Source organism: Dermacentor andersoni, chromosome 4, assembly GCF_023375885.2.
Source record: "Dermacentor andersoni chromosome 4, qqDerAnde1_hic_scaffold, whole genome shotgun sequence".
NCBI lineage: Eukaryota > Metazoa > Arthropoda > Arachnida > Ixodida > Ixodidae > Dermacentor > Dermacentor andersoni.
Window position 1 is genome coordinate 172287109 of NC_092817.1, and position 26190 is coordinate 172313298.

At 48.5% G+C, this 26190-nt stretch overlaps 1 protein-coding gene across 1 annotated transcript in view; it reads left to right on the forward strand.

Moving 5' to 3' along the window:
• Positions 1–26190, forward strand: part of LOC126530694 (uncharacterized) — a 79158-nt gene that overhangs the window by 51619 nt on the left and 1349 nt on the right. Inside the window, exon 4 of the mRNA XM_050177961.3 lies at positions 14666–15028. Coding sequence (XP_050033918.3) covers positions 14666–15028 — 363 coding nt within the window. The remainder of the gene's footprint in view (positions 1–14665; positions 15029–26190) is intronic.

Below are 26190 nucleotides of genomic sequence, written 5' to 3' on the forward strand. Positions count from 1 at the left end.
CCCGGGTGAGCTATGAGCTGTCTCGCTAAAACTTCAGTATCTTCAAAGAGGGGCACGTAGCCGTAGTCCCGGCAATGGATGCCCAAGTGGCCTTGTACAGTGCTGTGGACGTTGTTACAGTGCTTGAGCACGAGGTCGCGGGATCGAATCTCGGTCACGGCGGCCGCATTTCGATGGGGGCGAAATGCGAAAACACCTGTACTTAGATTTAGGTGCACCTTAAAGAACCCCAGGGTGTCAAAATTTCCGGAGTCCTCCACTACAGCGTGCCTCATAATTAGAAAGTGATTTTGGCACATAGAACGCCATAATTTAATTTTTTTTTATACAGTGCTCTCTTGTTTAAGCACCTAACTGTCTCTCCAGCATATTTACTGCCGCAAGACAGGGGAATTCGGTAGACTACATTTGTTGTGCACGTCACAAAACGTTTTCTGTGCCCGACAGAGCAACAACTCTGATATGATTTAGGCGCGTTTACACGCTTACAGAGCCTTGCCAACTTTTCGGGGCTGAGAAAACGACTGATTCCTGCACGCTGCCCAATTTTCTTTAGCCTATGGGAGACATCATGCACATACGGTGGCACTGCAAACCTGCGTCTTTCAGCCAGCTGGATCCTTGACTGAGCGGGCTCATCACGTTTTGTGCGCCTCAGAAGGTGTTCCGCTATGGCTGAAATTAGGGCCAAAGGGTAGCCAGCCCAAGAAAGGCGATCAACCTGTGCAGCAAGACTATGTTGCATCTCGTGTGGGCAAGATTTATTGAGGCTGTTAACGAGACAGAACTTTATAATACCTCGTTTAACGAGCTTTGAGTGTGCTGAGTTAAAGAGCAAGAATGGCTTCTTACTTGGTTCGAAGCACCTGCACATATGTTTGTTAGCAAGGCACAGCCCGAGATCTAGAAAGCGCAAGGAATCATCAATGGGGACCTCATGCGTAAGTTCTAGAGGCTCCAGCTCTTTCTTAAAGATGTCCAAGACTTCAGAAACAGCAGGCTCAAAAGCGTGATCAGTACATTCATTAAATATCAGGTAGTCGTCCACAAACCTACACACTTTGACAACGGGGTACGCGGCTAGGTGACCATGAATATTGCGATCGTGATGAGCTAGATAAATATCACTTAGTACCGGTGCCAGGCATGATCCTATACAAGCACTGTTCCTTTGTATGTAATTTTGTTCTTTCCAGGAGGCGTAAGTTGATTTCAAGTAGAAGTTTAACAATTCAAGAAAGCCGCTAATAGAAACACCTGCAGCATTCTGTAAGCCAACTGATCCAAAGTCATCAATGCATTCTTCAACAACCAGTAGCAACTTGTCATGTGGAAGTGAATGGTTCAGATCTTTAATGTCGATCGAGAACATCTTGAGTCCCCTTTCATTCTCTCTTAAACTAATTGCTTCACCAGAAACTCTAACATGGAAAGGATAGTAAGTGATTATAAGGTTTAGTTTATTTTGCAAAAACAAGCCAACAGCTTTCTGCCAGGTCGCCGTATCAGTTACGATAACCCGCAGAGGGCAGTCATTCTTATCCGTCTTAGCTGAAAAGAAAATATCTATGCTTGGCTTTTTAGTTTGTTCTATCCTTTTGCTAGCTTTTCCTGCAAATCCCTTTTGCTAATGGATTTGCATAGTTTTTTTTTTCGCTTTCAATTTTACGTTTGCAAAGGAAGCTCTGTCATCCCGTTTAAAAACTAAATCAATGGCAAGGGTGGCCTTCGCATTGAAGTCACCCAGCGGCAGGACAGCAAAACCACCATCTTTATCAGAGGGTAAAAGTGATAACGAGTTCGCTTTCAGAAACGATGGAACGTATCCGATCGGGAGTACCATTGTGGAAGGTTTCCAACGCGTTAAAACATCCACACCTCCTGCAGCACACCTTTCAGATTCGGTGTCCCGGGCATGTCCAGCAACATTTCTTCTTTATAATCTGCTTTCGAAAAATTTCACATAATATGTATGACGGGTAAGTTGCTAAGATAACGTAACTGTAACTAAACAGTCGTTCACTTTAAATACCAGAGTTGACTGCATCCAAAATCTTGTAGCAAATCAGGCACTCACGTAACCTGAGCTAGTAGTTGTGGTGAGAAAACAAGTGGTGGCATTTTCGTAAGTTCGGTGGCTAAACCGAACGTGGCGACTGTTCTATCCGTGAAAATTTTCCACGCTCTATTTTTTAGCAAATATAGACGTCGCGGCGACGTTTCATGCTTGCCTGTATGCAACGTCACTTACATACCGTCAAGTGGTCAGTGAGACTAAATGCCCAACTGGAAAACAAATTACCATTGAAGTTCCTAAATTCGGAATCACACATCATGAGTTGCAAGCGTTAAAAAAATTACTGTTCCCTTTCATACTGATGACGAATTTACGCACAGCACATAGTTCTCAACTTTTCCAAGATGACATACAAGCAGAATTTGACAAGGTTCGCAGGCATCTAGATTTTCACCGAATGGCCCCATGCGTTTACCTGAAATCGTTGACTACATATTTTAAAAGAATATCAGTAGGACGTAGTTTACTATGTTAGTTTGCTATCCTTCCTTATATTGGTCAGCTAATGTGTTTAATCCTTCATTTTTTTGCTTTTCAGTGTTTCCTCCACTTCACATTCCTTCTTTCCCCTAAAATCATTTATATTCTACCTTTCTGCTCATTTCCCGCGAATTTGTTTTCCATCTACTGCATCATTGTCCCGTCTCTTTCATATTACAAGCATAAACGCGGGACGTATGCAATGAAACCCAACCAATTTTTGGTGCTGGGTTAGATTATGTTTAATGATAACACTTCGGTTTCTGCTCTATCAAACTTTGAAATGTGCCCTTCTTTACCTTCTGTCAAATGACTTTGGCAACTGTTAAACGAAGGTTTCTACAACTGACTTACGATTACCCCTGATTTCGAATTCACTGCCGTCCGCGAAAGCGTTTTCTTTCCTCATTGACAGCCGAATCGTTACTTGGAAGGTTCTCAGCTGCACACTTTGCTGAACTTTGTTTGCCAAATATTGGTCTTTGTTGCGAATAACAGATTTGTCATATTTAGAATCACCCCACTACTTCGTTTGCCAACTTCAATTCTATCGCTCTATGGGACGCCTCTTGTTATTTTTTTTTTCTCCTTATATTTATTTGATCGCGTTATCTTGTTTAAGTGCCCCCGTTTTTTACGACTAAGTATTCCAACCCTTTATCTTCGTGTGAACCCGCTCAACAACCCGTGGTAAGCATCGTTATTGTTCAAATTATCCCCCGTACGTTACAAGTGCTAAAATGCATGCATTTTATTCTTTTCCTTTTCAAGAACAACGATACGTTGCCGTTTATAATTTAAAATTCCTACCGCATGGACTTCCATTTCTAATCACCAGCAGGTTTGCTGCACACGTACCGTGGTCCTTGTTATTGCAACGCGAGTGTCATGCACTCTCGATTGTTCAGTTTCGTTGCGTGGCTTTATGATGATTCTGCAATCGCGAGAGAGCGCTGGCGCGGTGCGATAAAACGCATACATCGAAAACGCTGTCGTACTATTAATAAAGGCAATACTTGCCTCTTTGCAGGTGCGCTAATAGATGATTGCGATACGTTTTATATATTCTAGCCCTTAGTCACGAGCGCGTATAAAGGATAGAATGTTGCACGCATGAAAAAGGCGAACCGTAAGCACTGGCACACGATTTTGCCACAACCCACCGCACCTGCTACTATTACTGCCCCAGAATCATATTTACTTTGTTTGAGGGCACAAGTTTGGCCAATAAAGTTCTCGCAGTTTAGTCGTGCTCGCTGTGCTGACTGTTTACCTGCGCTCACTGGACTGTGCATCACTATCTTCTTCACCTAAAGTGGCACTTCCATACAGCTTCACAAAACTGACGGCTAATCTGAAACTTTTCTACTTTCATCCGTCTGTACCGTTACCTATTTGCGTGCAAGTCTTTTGAAATACTACCTTGTTGTCTGTAGACCGTCGTCTTTATGCTGCGTACGTTGCGGTTTGTCTAAGGTTCATACATTCGATCCTCTAAACTGCCCTTAATATTTTTAGACGTTTGGACTTCCTGGTTCGCCAATATGGCAAATCATGGCGTTGAAAGACAGAATTTTATCAGAGAAATACATTTGTTCATGCTTAGCGCTCGTCGGTCGTCTCAAAGTTTCTCCTTCTATGCGCTCTTGCGTCTTTGTTGTGGCGTTACTCTCAATATTGAAGCTGAATGAAGATACAGGCGGTTGCACTTTACGAAAGCGTAAGCGGCGACGCGCGATGCCGAGACGAACTTCGTTCTCCTCTTCTTCAGTCCCTTGCTCTGCCACACCATGTGGCATTACCCCCTCTTCAAAAAAAAAAAAAGGAAAGCATACATAGGCTTGACCTGAGAGCGCCGAGATGCTCTAGGGCGAACACATAGGCGATAGTCACAACCACTGTGGTGTTCTGTATAGTCACAAGGCACTGATGGACGAGCAACAACAAAAACTAACCGAAGCGGCTGAAAACGTCGAATATTAGGTGCTATAGTACGGTTTCGACCGCACAACGTGCACAATCTCAGATTGCGGTTGTCGGCGTCGGGGAGGCTGGCTTCCCTCAGGAAGGACTTCATAATTCACGTCACTAATTCATTGCAACACTCTGTAAGGTCCGAAGCAGCGACTCAAGGGCTTCTCGGATAGTCCTTTTCGGCGCACGGGAGTCCACACCAAAACTTGATCACCAGGTTGGAACTCGACATATCGATGGCGGAGATTGGAACGGTGCGCATCGATGCCCTGTTGTTGCTTTATGTGCACTCGGGCAAGCTGACGGGCTTCTTCCGCGCGTCGCACGAAAAGTTCGGCATCTTGGGCGAGGTCGAGATGGTCTATATTGTCGCACGGTAGCATTGCTTCTAACATAGTCTGAACTTCACGGCCGTAAACGAGGTAAAACGGCGTGAAGCATGTTGCTTGCGTAGCAGTATTATAGGCAAACGTTACGTAAGGGAGTATGTCGGCCGACGTCTTGTGCTGTACGTCTACGTACATAGAGAGCATCGTTTTGTTCAGTCGTTCGGTCAAGCCGTTTTTCTGCGGATGATAGGCAGTTGTCCTTCGATGGGTCATGCAGCTGAGTTTAAAAACGTCTTCACTGAGCTGTGCTGTAAAGGCTTTGCCTCGGTCTGTGATGACGCGCGATGGGGCGCCATACCGTAGGACGATGCTCTGTATGAAAAACTGGGCAACATCGGAAGCTGTGCCTCGAGGCAGCGCCTTTGTCTCAGCATACCGCGTTAAGTAGTCCGTGACGACGATTATCCACCTGTTGCCAGAAGATGACAGCGGAAACGGGCCCAGAAGATCCACGCCGACCTGGTCGAAAGGTTTGGCAGGTGGGTCAATCGGATTTAGCAATCTCGCAGGCTTCACAGCTGGCGTCTTTCAGCACTGGCATTCATGGCAGGCTTGGACGTACCGCTTAACACACTCGGCGAGTTTTGGCCAGTAGTAGGATTTGCGCACCCTATCAAGCGTTCGCGCAAAACCCAAATGGCCAGACGGAGGCTCGTCATGACAAGCGAACAAAACGTCGGCACGGAGGTCTGCTGGAACGACCAAAAGGTAGGTCTTGTTTGTGGCAGCGGAGTTCTTCTTGTACAAGACGCCATGTCGTAAAAAAAAAGACAATCCTCGAGCGATATGCCTGGGTATTGATGGGTTTCATCCTTCTATATGTTCAAATATAGGCCGTAGTGCGTCGTCTGCGCGCTGCCGGGTGGACATATCAGTACCGCTTACGGCCCCAAGGAAAGCGCCGTCGTCCTCAATGTCGTGGTCGGTAGTGTCGATAGGGGCGCGCAAGAGTGAGTCAGCGTCTTCGTGTATGCGGCCCGACTTGTACACGATGGTCACGTCGTACTCCTGCAAACGTAGACTACACCATGCCAGTCATCCCGAAGGGTCCCGCAGATTTGCAAGCCAGCATAACGAGTCATGATCAGTTACAACTTTGAATGGGCGGTCCTAAAGGTTAGGTCGAAATTTGGCCAGCGCCCACACGACGGCATGACTTTGTGGTGTAGTTGGTCTCTGCACGCGATAGTCTTCGATTTTCGTAGGCGATCACTCTTCCTTCCTGCCGTTGTACAAGCACCGCACCAAGACCAACGGTACTGGCGTCTGCATGAACTTCCGTGTCCGCCTCCTCGTCAAAGTGGGCCAAAACTGGTGCTGACACCAGACGTTGTCAAAGCTCGGTGAAAGCAGTCTCTTGCTCTGAGGACCAGAAGAACGATACGTCGTCCCTCGTGAGGCGAGTCAGCGGCTCCGCCATCTTCGAAAAATTTTCGATGAAACGCCGGTAGTATGCGCAAAGGCCCAGGAAGCGTCGGACAGCTTTCTTGTCGGTCGGTGTTGGAGACGAGGCTATAGCGGCAGTTTTCGCGGGATCGGGGCTAACACTTTCCGCGCTGACCACGTGTCAGAGAAACATCGGCTCCTTGTAGCTGAAATGACACTTCTGAGGCTTAAGGGTGAGGCTAGCCGATCGGATGGCTTCAAGAACTTGCCACAGTCGTTTCAGGTGGTCGTAAAATGTCGCCGAAAAAAACAACCACGTCGTCGAGATAGACCAGGCAGCTTTGCCACTTCAGGCCAGCGAGAACGGTATCCATCATTCGCTGGAAAGTAGCTGGTGCCGAACAGAGACCGAAAGGAAGTACTCTGAATTCGTAAAGGCCATCTGGAGTGACGAAAGCAGTTTTTTTTGCGGTCTCTTTCATCGACCTCAATTTGCCACTAACCGCTCTTTAGATCGAGAGACGAAAAATACTTAGCTCGCCGCAACCTGTCTAAAGAGTCATCGATACGTGATAGTGGCTACACGTCCTTCTTGGTGACATTGTTGAGGCGTCGATAATCAACACAGAAACGAAGCGTTCCGTCTTTTTTCTTGACCAGAACGACCGGGGAGGACCACTGACTGTGAGAAGGCTGAATGACACCATCATATAGCATCTCCTTGACATGGGCTTGAATTGCCTCACGTTCTTTCGGCGAGACACGATAAGGCTGTTGTTTGATGGGACGTGCGTCGGCGGATGTCGTTATTCGGTGCTTCGTGATTGGCGTTTGGCCCACCTTAGTAGCGCGAGCGAAGCACGCGCGGAATTCGTTCAAGAGTTCCTGGAGTGCACTCTTTTGGTCGTCCGTAAGCTCGGAGTTTACATCGATGTCTCTAAGCGAACCGTCGTCTGTGTCCACTTCAGAAGCAAAGCACTCGACTATTTCCGTTGATGGTTCGGCGTAGGCGATGGCAGTGCCACGAAAAATGTGCCGATGCTCAGAGGTAAAGTTGGTAACGAGGACCGTTGTCTGGCGATCATGTAGTTCCACAAGGCTTCGCGCTACACAAATACCTTGTGCCAGCAACATAGAAATGTTGCCTTCTACAATGGCTTCACCGTCTTGTAGCTCGTCGGACTTTACCGGAACCATAACACTGGCACGCGGCGGTATCGTGATAATCTCGTCCGAAACGAGAAGTACGGATCTGTGTCCAACGGCGTCGGTCTGTGTTGCCCTTTGTGCCGAGAAAGTGATGCAGCGCTCGCGGAGGTCAATAATGGCGCCATATTCCCGAAAAAAGTCCATCCCAAGAATTACATCGCGGGAACACTCGCGTAGAACCAGACAAGTGGCGAGAAAAGCAGCACCGCGAATTTCTACTCTCGCCGTGCATAAGCCAAGCGGTGTGACGACGTGGCTACCGGCCGTACGAACTGGTGCCCCATTCCAGGGCAACGTAACTTTTTTCAGAACGCTCGCCAGTTTGCCACTAAGAATCGAGTAATCGGCGCCGGTACCTACACGTGCACTCATTTTTCGGCCGTCGATCAACACAGGTAAGTCCAGTGAAATCTTGTTGGCGGGAACTGGTTCTGGCGTCGTCGTGGTCTCGTTGTTCTGCGGTCGGCACAATACGAGATCTTCAGCGCGTCGAGTATCAGCGGCCCCGCCTCGGAAGGTCGCTGACGTCAGTTTTCCCGGCGTGCACTTGGGGATCACCCTTCCGTCATCCTCGAGGTGGTATCGCGAGCAGGAAAATATCGATCGCCGCGGGAGGGTGAGCGTGACTGCCGCTGCGATGGGCCCGGCCTGCGCTGCTGCTGGACGAATTTTGCGATTTCGGGTGGCCTTTCCCCGAACCTAAGTCGAGGTCAATCCATAGAAAAACCTCGCAGTCAGAGTCATCGGTAGGGGCACTTCCAATACACATGACCAGCTTCGCCGCAGCGGTAGCACAGCGGTCGTCGATCGGCTGCTCGCCAAACCTCTCATTTCCTCGCGGGTGTTCGGCGATCATCGAAGTATGGTAGCGGAGTTGTCGCAGCGGCTGCCAGCGTCACATAAGTAGGTGCGAAAGCTTGGACGAGGCTCATTAAGGTTTCTGCGTAAGTCTTGCGCCGGGATTCGCTTGGCAGAGGTGGTGCTTCACTGCTGGAAAGAGATGCCTGCAGTGCCTGCTGTACATCTTTGCGTACGACGCTGGCGAGGGAGCTGACTGGAGGTGGCGACGTACTGTGATGCTTCTGCAGCTCGTCGCGAACCACTCAGTGAATCAGTTCGCAAAGCAAGGCGACGTCGCACCCGAAGCCTACCGGCGTATCCGGAGTACAAGCGGCATTTACTTGTCGGGTGTACAAGTCCGACCACTGCTGAAGGGTTTTCTCCATCGTGGTGTCTTCGGTGAGGAACTCCGCAACAGTCTTGAGCGTATTCCGAACAAGACCACCAAAGAGCTGCTCCTTTACGCCTCTCATCAGATGACGCACCTTCTTCTCTTCCGATATGCTCGGATTGGCACGCTGAAAGAGACGCGTCATGTCCTCCACGTAAATCATGACGCTCTCATTGCGCTTTTGAACGCGTGACTGAAGGGCCGGCTCTGCTTTTTCCCGGCGATCGGGGCTGGAGTAAGTCTCTAGTTGCTTGCGCTGGAACTCAGGCCAGGATGACGGGGTACTTTCGCGGTTCATAAACCACGTGCGAGCACCATTCTGGAGGCTGAAGTAGACGTTCCTGAGTTTGGCGTTGTTGTCCCACTCGTTAAACGCTGCCACGCCCTCGGACTGCGCCAGCCAGTCTTCAACGTCTTCAAATTGTCGCCGTGAAAGGCCGTCGGCACTTGGGGGTTCAGCAGCGTTAGGTAAGTCGGTGTCCTCCGTTCCGTAGAAGTCCTAGTGGTCGCAGTCATCACTTTTTCCTGGAGGTTTCCGCATACTGGGGCAAGGCCTCGGATTCGCCGGCTTGTGCGGTGAACTGGAGTCAACTCCAACTGTGGGGCGGGGTTCTTGCTGCCCAGTGGGGTCTGCTGCATAAGCGGCAATATCATTTATTACATCTTGAAAGTCCCCAATTTGCAGAAAGTGATTGTCATACTCAGGTCGATGGTAGCTTACATTTTCGCTTTGGCTACCCTCCATGATCCTCCCTAATCGGCCTTCCGAAATATTTGTCGCAAGAATACAGTTTAACAGATTTGGTCTTCGGCTGCAAACTCATTAATTAATTTATTTATTTATTTATACAATACTGCAGGCCCAAATGGGGGTCCAACCAGGAGGGGCAGAATACATAAATATTTACATATGCACATATATTATATCATCGTCATCATCAGCCTAATTACGCCCCCTGCAGGGCAAAGGCCTCTCCCATACTTCTCCAACTACCCCGATCATGTACTAATTGTGGCCATGCTGTCCCTGCAAACTTCTTAATCTCATCCGCCCACCTAACTTTCTGCCGCCCTCTGCTACGCTTCCTTTCCCTTGGAATTCATTCCGTAACTCTTAATGACCATTGGTTATCTTCTTTCCTCATTATGTGCCCTGCCCATGCCCCTTTCTTTTCTTGATTTCAACTAAGATATCATTAACTCGCGTTTGTTTCCTCACCCAATCTGCTCTTTTCTTATCCCTCAGCGTTGCACCTATCATTCTTCTTTCCATAGCTCGTTGCGTCTTCCTCAATTTAAGTAGAACCCTTTTCGTAAGCCTCCAGGTTTCTGCCCCGCACGTGAGTACTGGTAAGACACAGCTGTTAGAAACATTTCTCTTGAGGAATAATGGCAACCTGCTGTTCATGATCTGAAAATGCCTGGCAAACGCACCCCAGCCCATTCTTATTCTTCTGATTATTTCAGTCTCATGATCCTGATCCGTAGTCACTACCTGTGCTAAGTAGATGTATTCCCTTACTACTTCCAGTGCCTCACTACCTACGCAAACTGCTGTTCTCTTCCGAGAGTGTGAAACATTACTTCAGTTTTCTGCAGAATTATTTTTAGACCCACCCTTTGGCTTTTCCTCTCCAGGTCACTGAGCATATATTGCGGTTGGTCCCCTGAGTTACTAAGCAAGGCAACATCATCAGCAAATCGCATGTTCCTAAGGTATTCTCCATTAAATCTTATCCCTAATTCTTCCCAATGCAGGTCTCTGAATACCTCGTGTAAACACGCTGTGAATAGCATTGGAGAGCTCGCATCTCCCTGTCTGACGCCTTTCTTTATTGGGATTTTGTTGCTTCCTTTATGGAGGACTACGGTGGCTGTGCAGCCGCTATACATACCTTTCAGTATTTTTACATACGGCTCGTCTACGCCCTGATTCCGCAATGCATCCATGACCGCCGAGGTTTCGACTGAATCAAACGCTTTCTTGTAATCAATGAAAGCTATATATAAAGGTTGGTTATATTCCGCACATTTTTCTGTCACCTGATTGATAGTGTGAATATGGTCTATTGTTGAGTAGCCATTACGGAATCCTGCCTGGTCTTTTTGATGACGGAAGTCTAAGGTGTTCCTGATTCTATTTGCAATTACATTAGTACTTTGTAGGCAACGGACAGTAAACTGATCGGTCTATAATTTTTCAAGTCTTTGGCATCTCCTTTCTTATGGATTCGGATTATGTTAACGTTTTTCCAAGATTCCGGTACGCTCGAAGTCATGAGGCATTGCGTATACAGGGTGGCGAGTTTCTCTAGAACAATCTGTCCAGGTCCTTCAACAAATCTGCTGTTACCTGATCCTCCCCAGCGGCCTTCCCCCTTTGCATAGCTCCCAAGGCTTTCTTTACTCCTTGCGGCGTTACCTGTGGGATTTCGAATTCCTGTAGACTATTCTCTCTTCCATTATCGTCGTGGGTGCCACTGGTACTTCATAAATCTCTATAGAACTCCTCAGCCACTTGAACTATCTCATCCATATTAGTAATGATATTGCCGGCTTTCTCCTAACGGGTACGTCTGATTCTTGCCAATTCCTAGTTTCTTCTTGACTGCTTTTAGGCTTCCTCCGTTCCTGAGAGCATGTTCAATTCTATCCATATTATACTTCTTTAGGTCAGCTGTCTTACGCTTGTTGATTAACTTCGAAAGTTCTGCCAGTTCTATTCTAGCTATAGGGTTAGAGGCTTTCATATATAAGCGTTTCTTGGTCAGATATTTCGTCTCCTGCGATAGCTTACTGGTATCCTGTCTAACGGAGTTACCACTGACTTCTATTGCACACTCCTTAATGATGCCCACAAGATTGCCGTTCATTGCTTCAACACTAAGGTCCTCTTCCTGAGTTAAAGCCGAATACCTGTTCTGTAGCTTGATCTGGAATTCCTCTATTTTCCCTCTTACCGCTAACTCATTGATCGGCTTTTTATGTACTAGTTTCTTCCGTTCCCTCCTCAGGTCTAGGCTAATTCGAGTTCTTATCATGCTATGGTCACTGCAGCAAACCTTGCTGAGCACGTCCACATATTGTATGATGCCAGGGTTAGCGCAGAGGAGGAGGTCTATTTCATGTCTAGTCTCGCCGTTCTGGCTCCTCCACGTCCACTTTCGGCTATCCCGCTTGCGGAAGAATGCATTCATTATCCGCATATTATTCTGTTCCGCAAACTCTACTAATAACTCTCCCCTGCTATTCCTAGTACCTATGCCACATTCCCCTACTGCCTTGTCTCCAGCCTGCTTCTTGCCTACCTTGGCATTGAAGCCGCCCATCTGTATAGTGTATTTTGTTTTGACTTTACCCATCATCTATTCCACGTCCTCATAGAAGCTTTCGACTTCCTGGTCATCATGACTGGATGTAGGGGCGTAGACCTGTACAACCTTCATTTTGTACCTCTTATTAAGTTTCACAACAAGACCTGCCACCCTCTCGTTAATGCTACAGAATCCCTGTATGTCACCAGCTATATTCTTATTAATCAGGAATCCGCCTCCTAGTTCTCGTCTCTCCGCTAAGCCCCGGTAGCACAGGACGTGCTAATATGTATATTATATATGCATACACAAATGAAAAAGAAATACAAAAGCAATGTAACGTATGTAAATATTAGAAATAAATGAAAGAGACGACTAAGAAAGATTAAGAGAAGGTACACTCAAGGAAGAGAAGTTGACAAGCATTAGATCAGTGTCACACGCAAATATGAGCACTTGCAACCATTATCGTGAGAGGGGGGAAAATTACCAGAAGTTGAACGAACGACCATTGCAAAATACTGAAAATAATAGAGCAAGGAAGAGGTGGAAAGTATCAAACAATATTCACACGTAAAAGAGGAAAAGGAAAACAGTAACAAGGCTTGCTGCAATGGCAATACCTTTAATATTAAACACACATGCGTTCAATAGAATCGGTGTTTATCAATTGTGATAATGGCGGGTTGTTCCAATCTGTTACAGTACGCGGGAAGAAGGAAAACTTAGAGGTTAGTTCGGGTGTTTAAGGTGTTAAAGAATCAGCGTGACGATGCTGTGTTCGACGCGCTGTAAGTGGTTTAACATAAGCCTGTGGTTGGAGGGACAAACAGTTGTTCTTAGCGGATATTTCGCTTCTAAATATTATAACAGCTGTAGAATCGGTAGCTGTATAGTGAAGTGTTCAGTGGTGTTTCTTCAATGCTTTCTTTACAATCCTGTGCATTGCGTGTACCTAAGGCGGATGTCTGCATTCACTCAATAAATTTATTTTTATCTGAATTACGTAACTAGAGAACAAGTTTTAACGGTATCCTTGAGACGAAACATAGTCAGCGGTTTTGTTCACCGAAAGTAGAATATATTTGTACGAATAATAATACGTGTGGCTGCACGTAGCATTGAATATATTAGAAATTGCGTCTGTCATGCACCTCTTCCTAAAGTACACTAACAATTTGCTATTTGAGCAACAAGAAACGCAGTTATCGTTAACACTTCTGCTTGAAAAGCAGATTTTGATGGGCGCGAAATGCACTGATACACTATCAATCGCACTGAAACTGCACTGACACTGTGCCGACACTGGGCTGAAGCTGGATTGAAGCTGCATTGGAACTGCACTGAGGCTGCTCTGAGGCTGCTCCGAAACCGCACTGAGGCTGCACTGCACCTGCACATGCACCTGCACTAACACTGCTCTAACACTGCTTTAGCTGCTGTAACGCTGCTTTCACTGCTGTAACACTGCTGTAACACTGCTGTAACACTGCTGTAACACTGCTGTAACACTGCTGTAACACTTGACTAACACTGCACACACACTGCACTAACACTTGACTAACACTGCACTAACACTTGACTAACACTGCACTAACACGTGACTAACACTTGACTAACACTGCACTAAGACGCGACTAACACTGCACTAAGACGTGACTAACACTGCACTAACACGTGACTAACACTGCACTAACACGTGACTAACACTGCACTAACATACCTGCCGTGGTTGCTTAGTGGCTATGCTGTTGGGCTGCTAAGCACTAGGTCGCGGGTCCAATCCCGGCCACGGCGGCCGCATTTTGATAGGAGAGCAATGCGAAGACACCCATGTGCTTAGATTTAGGTGCATGTTAAAGATCCCAAGGTGGTCTAAATTTCCGGAGCCCCCACTGCGGCGTGCCTCGTAATCAAAGTGGTTTTGGCACGTAAAACCCCATAATTTATTTTTTTGGTACTCTAAGAAATTGCGATTTGAGCAACAAAAGATATAGTTGTGGTTAACAGTTATGCTTAACCATCATCTATTGATGGGGGCGAAATGCAAAAAACACCAGTGTATAAGCTGTAAGTCCACGTTCAATAAACCCCGATGGTCAAAATTAATCCAGAGTCGCCCACTACGGTGTGTCTTATAATGAGCTCGTGGTTTTCACACGTAGAACTCCCCATATTAATTAATTTTTCTCTAAATAATCATATAATAAACAGTGGGGTCCCGGTCACTTGCGAGCAGAAATTGCAGTGTGCTCAGTAATTATGAACTAAACGTCGGGATATTCGTGTAGCGTCACTGTTCATTGTAACATTACAGGAGCATGTAACGTAACGCTCTAAGCCTCGGAAGCAAAAATAAAGCTTGGAAAGAAATCGTCCGTTTGCAGAGTAACAGTGACAATATAGTGAAGTATTCCGCAAACAGCTTTTTTTTTCTGGTGTAGGACTCTGTTTTCTGGCTCACGTGAACGGGCACATTGCAATGAGCCGCTGAGCATAGTCACTGACTCGAGGCTGCTGATCACACCTTTCATGAAACGGCGTGAGACTTTTGTAGAAGTAATTTTGCTGTTTTCACTTGCCGCGTACGCCTTATTCTGTCTAGGTGTTCGACTTCGTCGGAAAGCTGCTACAGGCTCTGGAAAAGAGCACCGACATCTCTTGCCTAATCTTGGATGCCTCCTTTTCATCGCACCGGTGCGGTTCAAGTTTCAAGCGAATGCTTGCCAGACCTTCGGCTCCTCCCGATGTGACTGTAATTTGCCACAACCACAATAACCGCACCAAGTCAAACATGGTGTTCGGAGCCCTCATTACCAACAAAACAGTGACCAAGCTCACCGTTGAAGGCTTCAAATTGGGCGTCTTGGATTCTAAGTCACTCTCAAAGTTCCTTGCCACCAACAATACCATTCAGGAGATGACACTCGATAGTATTGAGTGGGACTTGAGGAAACAAAGAACTCAGGTGAGGAAGACTTCTTCCAGTCTACAACTTGTTGAGTAGCACAAACTAGAAGTTCCTATTGTGTCAACACAATTAAAAATTGCCATCGGGTGATGTCTTCACAGATGCAAACTTAGCATAACACTTTCTTTCTTATATTGATGGCTAGAGTTCTGAATATGCGGACGTTATTATTTTAAAGTAACTATATAAAGGCGACTAAAGAAGGAGCGCAGTTTTTCTCACTATCAATGTTCATTTCGTGGGAGAAACTTTTTCAAAAAACAGTGTTTCTTCAATGAACATTCGGTAGTTAATCAGTGCCGCAAAATATTTTTAGGCCCTCGGATTCCTGCTGCTGCGCCTATATATTGTCTCATCTGTGTCCTTCGGTTTTTCTTGCGGTTTGGTGGCCCTATCAACCGGTTACTTAGTGACCAAGAACACGTCAAATAAAGGAATAAGATGAATGCTCACAACGGTCTTCAAGTTCAACTACTTGAATCACCAACACATGGTCTCATTCCCGCGCAAAACTACCGTACGCATGGGCGTCGCCTTAATGGACACGAGTAACTTCTATAATGAAGCTTATGTAGCTTACCACAATCGCTGATATGCTATGATCGGGTCACTTGCATCCACAACGTGAATATCGTGCCCCTGTTGTCCTATTGCCCTACTGAAGGTATAAGCGCAGCCTACTAGTCTCTCCAAGAGGCCAGAAAGCCCCAGGGACGTCTGCGTCAGCAGGCGTTTGGTGTGTTGCGACACCATGGACCCGAGCACACGAGGGTCGGACCCTCCCGCGTGTAGCCGTGCGCGGCTTAGCCGTGTCTGGGGAAAGGGGGATCCTGGAGGTTGAGCCGATGCCGGGTGTTTGGACCTTTAAGGCTCCCCGGCGGAGGCAACACACCTCTTTGGCCTCCGCTTCACATAGACGGCACCCCCGAACTGACCCACCCGGAGGAAATCGGTAGTTGCCTTTTCCTGTCTCTCTCTCCCTACAACCTTCGTCTTTTATTTACTTTCCACCTTTCCTGTCTCCTTCTCATTTCTTTATTACTTCCGACCTTCCTGGCAGCAAGGGTTAACCTGGTGTAGTTCATCCAACCTTGGATCTATTATATTGGGTTATAGTAGCCATGTACAGCTGGCGTCTGTGTTTCCTTCGGGTCTCGCAGCGTCCCCTTGTTGGGCTCGGTGGTGGGTGGCTGGCATAGCTGCCGAAATGTTATAAGTTATTGATGGCTTTAAGCACCTTTCCACAACTTCCTGATCGCCCCCTTCGAAAAGAGGGCGCACTGAAGAAACTTTTCAATTTTTTGCCCAACGCAAGAAATCGTTCCGGCGCTACCACGTCATACATAGTCAGTGCCCTGATAGGACAGTAAGAACCCATTCACCATTGCGCAAGTTCTCACCGACGTTCTAGGTCCTGGATACAAAATCACTAAAATGGTTAGCGGCGACCTGCTCCTTGAAGTACGTGACCAGCTCCAACAAGAAAAAATTTCAAATATTGTGGCTTTTGGTGATGTCGAAGTCACAATGACGCCACATCGCTCTATGAACACATCCAGAGGTGTGGTATCAGACGCCGATCTTTTGAACCTGAGTGAAGAACTACTCGAAGGATGGAAGGAACAAGAAGTTGTCAAAGTACAAAGAATAACGATCAAGCGCGACAACAAAGAAATTCCTACAAGACATCTCGTTCTCACGTTTGCTACAAGTGTTCTGCCAGAATCTCTCGATACAGGATACACAAAAACACGAGTAAGCCCATACATTCCAAATCCACGTAGATGTTTCAAATGTCAAAGATTTGGCCATGGCTCACAAAGCTGCCGAGGCGGTCTCACTTGCCCAAAATGTGGTCAAGAACACGCTTCCGAGAACTGCACTGGCGCACTCCACTGTGTGAACTGCGACGGTGATCACGCCACATATTCCCGATCATGTCCGACGTGGAAAAAAGAAAAGGATATTATTACACTGAAAGTTAAAGAGAATATATCGCTTCAAGAAGCGCGGAAACTTGTTTCATTCATTCATACCACAGGCTATGTTGGTGCGGCGCGTAAGGGGGCAACGCCGCAGCAGACTCCGGCATCTGCCTGGCCCACAAAGAGTGTGGCCGAGGTTGTGCCACCAGCCCCCTCGGCGATAGCAGCCAGCGCTGCCTCGCCGTCACAGAAAGAGGGCCCATCGACCTCAGGGTTGGTAGGCACGAAGGTCTCATCTGCTCAGGTGAAGCCTTCACGACAAACGCGCCGCTCACAAGAGCGGACGTCCAGTGCCTCTCAAGAGGCAATGGACACTACTTCAAGCCAGACGGTGCAGCAAGCGCCCAAGGACCGCCGCCAGTCTCAGGACTGCGGCAAGAAAGACAAACTCCGCATTACGGGGCCTAGGAAGGCCTTGTAATCTAAATCAATTTTTCTCCTTAAACACACAGCACACACACACGCACACTATTAACTATGGAGACACAAATATTACAATGGAACGTCAGGGGTCTCCTACATAACCTCGATGATGTCAAGGAACTCTTGCGTAACTATAATCCAAAGGTGCTGAGTGTACAAGAGACCCATTTAAAACTTACACAGACAGGCTTTCTACCACAATTTAACATTTTTCGCAAAGACCGTGACGATGCTTTCGCTTCGTGCGGTGGTGTCGCGATTATAGTTGATAAGCGTGTAGCATGTCAGGCCTTGGAACTCCGAACGCCTCTTGAGGCAGTTGCGGTTCGAGCCTTACTGTTAGGTAAACTCATTACAGTCTCTTCTGTGTACATACCACCCCACTATCGACTCCAAAGAACAGAATTTCTTAGTCTAATCGATGAGCTGCCTGAGCCCTACGTACTCGTTCGGGATTTCAACGAGCACCATACTCTCTGGGGAGACTCCCGATGTGATGTCAAAGGCCGCTTAATAGAAAATTTTCTTGTTTCTTCAGGTGCATGCATAATAAATAAAAAGGAGCCGACGTTCTATAGCACAGGACATGGCACTTACTCTACGATAGATTTAGCTATCTGCTCGGCTACACTTGTACCATGCCTAGAATGGGAGGTAGTCAAAAACCCGTATGGGAGCGATCATTTTCCCACCTGCCTCAAAGCTTTTGAACAAGATGAATTCCTACCCCACCCCCCTCTATGGAAAGTTGCATCCGCAGATTGGAAGAAATTTGAGGAAATCACCCAGATGCAGCGAAATGCTTCTAAAGCTTTTAGTGTGAACGATGCTATTGCTTGTTTTACCGCTTTTATAATTGACGCTGCAATAGAGTGAATTCTACAAACGAAGGGGACTACAAAAAAATAGGCGCGTGCCGTGGTGGAATGAGCAATGCAAGAATGCGCGTAAGGAGCAAAACAAAGCCTGGCGTTTACTACGTCAATCTCCAATGGCAGAAAACCTCATCAACTTTAAGCACGTGAAATCCAAAGGCAGACGAACACGTCGTATCGCTAAAAGTGAAAGGTGGGAGAAATACGTCACAAACATAAATTCCTATACACAAGAAGCAAAAGTCTGGAACAGGCTAAGAAAATTAATTACTCGACCAACCTACAACATGCCTTTGGTTGATGATGAAGGCCACAACCTTCAAGATCAGGCGAACACTGGGAGAACACTTCGAGCGAGTTTCTAGCTCTGCGAACTACTCGCAGTCATTCCAGCAACATAAACAGATAGCTGAAAGTAAGGCACTGAACCGTAAGGCTAGCGGAAGTGAACCATACAATCATCCTTTTAGCATTGCTGAGTTCAGAGCTTCCTTGAACGGCTGCACTAAATCGGCACCAGGAGCCGACAGAGTCCTGTACATAATGATAAAACATCTTCACCCTGAAAAGCAGATGGCAGCTGTTCCGTAGGTATCCCTGCCTCAGACTTAAAGCCATTTCTGCGCAAAAAACTTCGAAGGCTTTGGCAACACAAGTGGGATACCGAAACCTCGAATAAACTCCATTTGATCGAGCCACAATTAGGAAATTTGCCACCGATAACGAAAATAAGGCGAATTGAGGTCATTTTCTGCCGCCTTCGGATAGGTCATACGTATGGCACGCACTCTTATCTCTTGATCGGTAGCGAACCTCCCATACGCTGTAGATGTGGCGAGGCACTATCCATCCTCCATGTCTTGCTGGAGTGTAGAGAAATGGAAACTGAAAGGAAAAAACACTTACATCTAGCCTGCCGACAGAACATTCCTTTTCATCCTGCAATGTTGCTTGGTGCTGACCCATTTTTTCACAGAAAGTCAGTTTTTAACTTTCTGCAATATGTTAATTCGTTGCAAGTTATAGGCCGATGAGATTCGTAGCACAGCATCTTACCAGACGCTGCTGCTGCGATAGTAGCATTTTGCAGAGCACGTGCCTACAGGCCCTTGCATTTAAGGGCCTCTTGAGGCAATAGTGCTATTGACATATACATATTTTATTCCCTCCTTCCATCAGAACATATCTTTTAAATTTATAGCACATCAAAAGTCATTGTGGCAATTTTAATAGATATATATTTATTTTACGATTGTTTTTAGGCCCCCGTACAGCCAGGTTCTGTTGTTATAGCCAACCACGACGCCATTGATCATTATTTGCATCACTGACTCCATTAAAACATTGCTTGGCGCTCTTTGGCCATGAGTGGCCCTTGCGCCATAAAACGCCACATATCATCATCAGGCCAGAAAGCTGCGCCTATAATCTCAGTCAGCCAATATCTCTGGCACGAATGACAACAGGCTCTCCTTGAGGCGAAAGAGACCAAATTTGAATGACTGCATTTCAAAGAATGTTTTGAAAGACCTTATTAGTGATCAGACGTTTATGCAAAAGAACCTCTAGTAATTCCAGAATCGGTGTTTCGTCCATTCAGTGTTTGCGAAAAGGAGCCTTCTTCACGAGAATCACTGTCATTGAATTAAAATTTTAAGAATATTGACACGTGTACTTATCGTTATCGGGCGACCACGTTTCGCCGCTTAACAACTGTAATCGCGCAGCGCGGAACGCGCCTGCATGTATCCGAAGTTTCTGGAAAGTTATCGATGCTTCTACCCGGCTTTCTGCTGTCGCCGAACCTTGTGTTATCTGATTTCGTCGCTTGACACGAATGGTGTAGATCTTTGTAGAAGGCATGCGGGTCCCAACGTTTAGTCTGGAACATTCGATGACTGCTCTATAAAAGCCGACGCGCTTGAACCGCTGATCAGATTTTCGACGATCGCCGACTGTGTTCGCCGCTATCGTTGTGCTTTAAGTGTAGCCTGTTTTGTGGGCACAGGTTCGCCCAATAAAAGCTAGTTTTGTCCTTCACAGTACTGCTACTGTGCTCTTTAACGTCACTACCACGTGACATCTGGTAGAGGTGCTTTCGTTCATGTACCGGACGCCCCCGACAAGCCGTGATCCAAGCCCGGACCGCAAAGTGAACACCAACGTAGTCCCGGAGCATCGAGCAAGCCGCCGTCTTCAACAGCTGCCCCCGGAGCACGGACTTCTACCTGAGAAGACCAAGAAGATTGTGGATAAGGCAACCCCAATGGGAGCCCCAGCGTCCCCCATCGTGCTGCAGCAGCCCAGGGAACCTCCGACGTTCCGCGGATCAACATTCGAGGACCCGGAAACCTGGCTCGAGACGTATGAGAGGGTCGCTACGTTTAACAGTTGGGACAGCGACGACAAGCTGCGGCATGTCTATTTCGCACTGGAAGACGCTGCCAGGACCTGGTTCGAGAATCGAGAAGCCACCATAACGACGTGGGACCTGTTCCGAAGCAGCTTCTTGCAAACGTTTACAAGCGTCGTGCGAAAAGAGCGAGCCCAAGCACTACTAGAAACCAGAGTGCAGCTGCCAAACGAGACGATCGCGATCTTCACGGAGGAGATGGCCCGTCTTTTCCGGCACGCCGACCCGGAAATGTCAGAGGAGAAAAAAGTCCGCTTCCTAATGCGGTGCGTCAAGCAAGAACTTTTCGCAGGACTCATTCGTAACCCGCCGAAGACCGTAGCTGAGTTTTCTGCAGAGGCATCGACGATCGAGAAAACTCTGGAGATGCGCTCCCGGCAATATAACCGCCAGGGGCTCACGCCGCAGCACGCCATCCAAGGACTCGATTCCGTCGACCTTCAGGAGACCATCAACGCCATTGTGCGCGAAGAACTGCGCAAGGTCCTGCTTTCGTCGCAGCCTCAAGTGGCTTCGATCGCCGACATCGTGAAAGAAGAGGTGCACCGGTCGCTTAGAGTTCCCGAGCTGCAATCACAATTACCGCAGCCCCAGCCAGAAGCGATGACATACGCCGCCGTCGCACGCCGTCAAGGTCCCCCTCCGCGACCACGTCAGGGCCCTGCAACGAAGCAATTCCGTCGTCCGCCGCCGCCGCCGCCGCCAGCACGCCCACCCGTCGCCCAGCGCACCTACGCGAGGAAGACGGACATTTGGCGAGCCCCCGACCACCGCCCGCTCTGCTATCACTGCGGAGAAGCCGGCCATGTGAATCGCCGATGCCCATACCGGGAGATGGGACTGCGAGGTTTCGCCGTCAACGCTCCACGCCCGCAGCAAGGTGAACGCCTTCGCGATATCGCGGACTACCTCGCCGCTACTCAGTGGAGCTCTCGACGACCGTCGCGTTCGCCATCACCAGGCCGCTACCTGTCGCCGCAGCGCCGACCATACACTGGCCCAGCCCGGGGCCGGTCAGCGAGCCCATATCCGGAAAACTAAAAGCAGCAACCGATGGAGGTGCGGTTGCTGTTCGTCGAACTGACGAAGATCCTCCGCCGCCGACGAAGACACCGACGAAACTACCTCGACGACATAACGACACGCCGCCGTCCCGACGAAATCAGGAAGCGAGGACTACACCGATGAAAGACGACTTGACGACGCGACGTTCCAACTTCACTTCAACACGACGCAGCCGTGATCCGACGCCAAGACCTAACTGTAACGCAAGACAGAGAACCACCGACCTCGACGTGCTTCTCGACGGCCACGCAGTCACCGCTTTAGTAGACACAGGAGCCGATTACTCCGTCATGAGTGGACCCATCGCCGCCCAGTTAAGACTGCATGGGAAGGCCCTCAAATTCGGACCGCTGGAGGACACCTGATTACGCCGACTGGGATCTGCACGGCAAGAATTACCGTTCATGACCGGACTTACCCTGCCACCTTCGTTGTCCTCCAACAGTGTTCACGAGACGTCATTCTCGGCATGGACTTCCTGAATCAACATGGCGCAGTCATCGACCTGAAGTCGAAATCGATAACACTGTCGTAAGATCAAGCGATACCGCCGGAGAGCTGTCGTAGTCACCACGCCTTGAGTGTGCTCGAAGATCAAGTGAGCATCCCGCCACGCTCCAGCATTATTATTTCCGTCGGCACTGAAACACCCGCTGACATAGAAGGCGTCATCGAGGGCGACCAACATCTACTGCTCGACCGTGAAATTTGCGTCGCAAGAGGGATCGCTCGGCTCCACGGAGGGTAAGTGGAAATTATGCTAACCAACTTCAGCCAAGAGTTCAAGCACATCAACAAGGGCACGACAATCGCATACATCGAGTAAATTGTGGAAACCAGCAGTGCCTTTGTCCTCTCGGATTCAGCCGCATCTACCCCGATGAGCATTGTCCCCGAACCAGACTTCGACGTGAATCCAAGTCTTCCTCTGAGTAAGCAGCAACAGATCAGAAGTCTTCTCCGGCGATACAAAGACTGCTTTTCGACGACATCGAGGATTCGACAAACACCAGTTGCAAGGCATCGCATAATAACCGAAGGGAGCGCTCGACCACTCCGCCAGAGCCCTTACCGAGTTTCGACGCGAGAACGTGAAGCTATTAGGCAACAAGTCGACGAAATGCTGCGCGACGACATCATCCAGCCGTCGAAAAGCCCGTGGGCCTCTCCTGTAGTCCTGGTAAAGAAAAAGGACGGAACCCTACGCTTCTGCGTCGATTATCGTCGACTAAACAAGATCACGAAGAAGGATGTGTACCCCCTTCCACGGATAGACGATACATTGGATCGGCTCTGCAACGCTAAATACTTCTCGTCGATGGACCTCAAGTCTGGCTACTGGCAAATAGAAGTCGACGAGAGAGACCGCGAAAAGACTGCCTTCATCACGCCAGACGGCCTCTACGAGTTCAAGGTCATGCCATTCGGACTGTGCTCGGCGCCTGCAACGTTTCAGCGCGTCATGGACACGGTGTTAGCCGGACTGAAGTGGCAGACGTGCCTTGTTTACCTGGATGACGTCGTTGTCTTCGCCGGAAATTTCGACGATCACCTTAGGCGGCTTGCGACAGTGTTAGAAGCCATCAAGTCATCAGGGCTCACTCTGAAGCCGGAAAAGTGCCGCTTCGCTTACGATGAGCTTTTGTTCCTAGGCCACGTGATCAGATAATCAGGAGTACGCCCCGACCCACAGAAGACAGCTGCCATCGCAAAGTTCCCGCAGCCAACCGACAAGAAGGCAGTGCGCAGATTCCTTGGCATGTGTGCCTACTATAGGCGCTTTGTCAAGGACTTTTCACGCATCGCGGAGCCGCTAACACATCTAACCAAATGTGATGTCGCGTTCAAGTGGGATACGCCGCAGGCCAAGGCATTTCAAGAACTCAAACGACGCATGCAGTCGCCGCCGGTACTCGCACACTTCGACGAGGACGCCGATACCGAAATCCACACTGACGCCAGTAGCCTAGGCCTCGGTGCCGTCCTAGTCCAGAGGAAAGAAGGACTTGAAAGAGTGATATCGTATGCTAGCCGGTCGCTGTCAAAAGCGGAAAGCAACTATTCTACGACTGAAAAGGAATGCCTCGCCATCATTTGGGCTACAGCTAAATTCCGTCCTTACCTCTATGGCAGGCCATTCAAAGTCGTCAGTGACCATCACGCATTGTGTTGGCTAGCTAACCTAAAGGACCCTTCAGGACGGCTGGCGCGGTGGAGCCTCAGACTACAAGAATATGACGTCACGGTAATATACAAGTCCGGAAGAAAACACTCCGACGCCGACTGCTTATCGCGCGCCCCCATCGATCCCCCGCCGCAAGACGACGAGGACGACGACGCCTTCCTTGGGATAGTAAGCGCGGAAGACTTCACTAAACAGCAACGAGCCGACCCGGAGCTAAAAGGTCTCGTAGAGTATTTGGAAGGGAACACCGACGTTGTCCCTAGGGCATTTAAGCGCGGGTTGTCTTCGTTCACGCTACAAAACAACCTGCTCGTGAAGAAGAACTTCTCACCAGTCCGCGCCAGCTACCTTCTTGTTGTACCGTCAGCGCTGCGTCCAGAAATATTGCACGCCCTACATGACGATCCAACCGCTGGGCACCTCGGATTCTCCCGGACGCTGTCGAGAATACAGGAAAAGTATTATTGGCCGCGTCTGACCGCCGACGTCGCCCGTTACGTCAAGACATGCCGAGACTGTCAACGACGCAAGACACCACCGAGAAGTCCAGCAGGATTACTACAGCCGATCGAACCTCCTCGCCGACCATTCCAGCAGATTGGGATGGATTTGTTGGGGCAGTTTCCGATATCAACATCCGGGAATAAGTGGATCGTCGTGGCGACGGACTATTTCACCCGTTTTGCTGAAACTAAAGCTGTACCAAAAGGCAGCGCAGCCGAAGTGGCGAAATTTTTCGTCGAGAACATCCTGCTGCGACATGGTGCCCCAGAAGTCCTCATCACCGACAGAGGAACGGCTTTTACAGCAGAGCTCACCCAATCCATTCTGCAGTACAGCCAGACAAGCCACAGGAGGACAACTGCCTACCATCCGCAGACGAATGGTCTCACGGAGCGCCTGAACAAGACCCTCGCCGACATGCTAGCAATGTACGTCGACGTCGAACACAAGACGTGGGACGCGGTCCTGCCGTACGTAACCTTTGCGTACAACACGGCGGTGCAAGATACAACACAGATCACGCCGTTTAAGCTGGTTTATGGCAGGAACCCGACGACGACGCTTGACGCCATGCTGCCGCACGTAACTGACGAAGAGAATGTTGACGTCGCTAGCTATCTCCAGCGCGCCGAAGACGCCCGACAGCTCACCCACCTGCGAATCAAGAGCCAGCAGAGGACCGACAGCCGACACTACAACCTCCGACGACGCTTAGTCGAGTACCAGCCTGGCGACCGTGTTTGGGTCTGGACCCCGATACGCCGACGAGGACTCAGTGAGAAACTACTCCGACGCTATTTCGGACCCTACAAGGTCATCCGACGTATTGGCGCTCTGGACTATGAGGTCGTGCCAGACGGCATTTCGCATTCACAGCGGCGCCGCGCATGATCTGAAGTGGTCCACGTCGTGCGCCTTAAACCCTTTTACGGACGCTGACGAACTTCGTTATTTTATTTGTTCTTTTCTTTGCTACGAGTGCTTTTGTTTATTAACTTCGTTTGTTTGCAGCATCGGGTCGATGCTTTTTAAGAGGGGGGTATTGACACGTGTGCTTATCTTTATCGGCCGACCACGTTTCGCCGCTTAACAACTGTAATCGCGCAGCGCGGAACGCGCCTGCATGTATCCGAAGTTTCTGGAAAGTTATCGATGCTTCTACCCGGCTTTCTGTTGTCGCCGAACCTTGTGTTATCTGATTTCGTCGCTTGACACGAATGGTGTAGATCTTTGTAGAAGGCATGCGGGTCCCAACGTTTAGTCTGGAACATTCGATGACTGCTCTATAAAAGCCGACGCGCTTGACCCGCTGATCAGATTTTCGACGATCGCCGACTGTGTTCGCCGCTATCGTTGTGCTTTAAGTGTAGCCTGTTTTGTGGGCACAGGTTCGCCCAATAAAAGCTAGTTTTGTCCTTCACAGTACTGCTACTGTGCTCTTTAACGTCACTACCACGTCACAATATATTTAAGTGTTAAAGACAACCTGTGCTTTAAAATACAGTCACTCTAGCTTCAACGGCGCAACGCGCTAGCTGCTCTTCCACTCGGCTTTTGCTAGATTTTATGACTGGAAGTGATTTTATGACCGTTTTGACGTGATCAAACTTGTTGCTATGGTATCTTTCGAGGTATCTCGATATGAGGCGGTAAAACATGTCTTACATGAAGTAATAGTCAGGATCTCTCGGAATGGGAATTTATTTTTA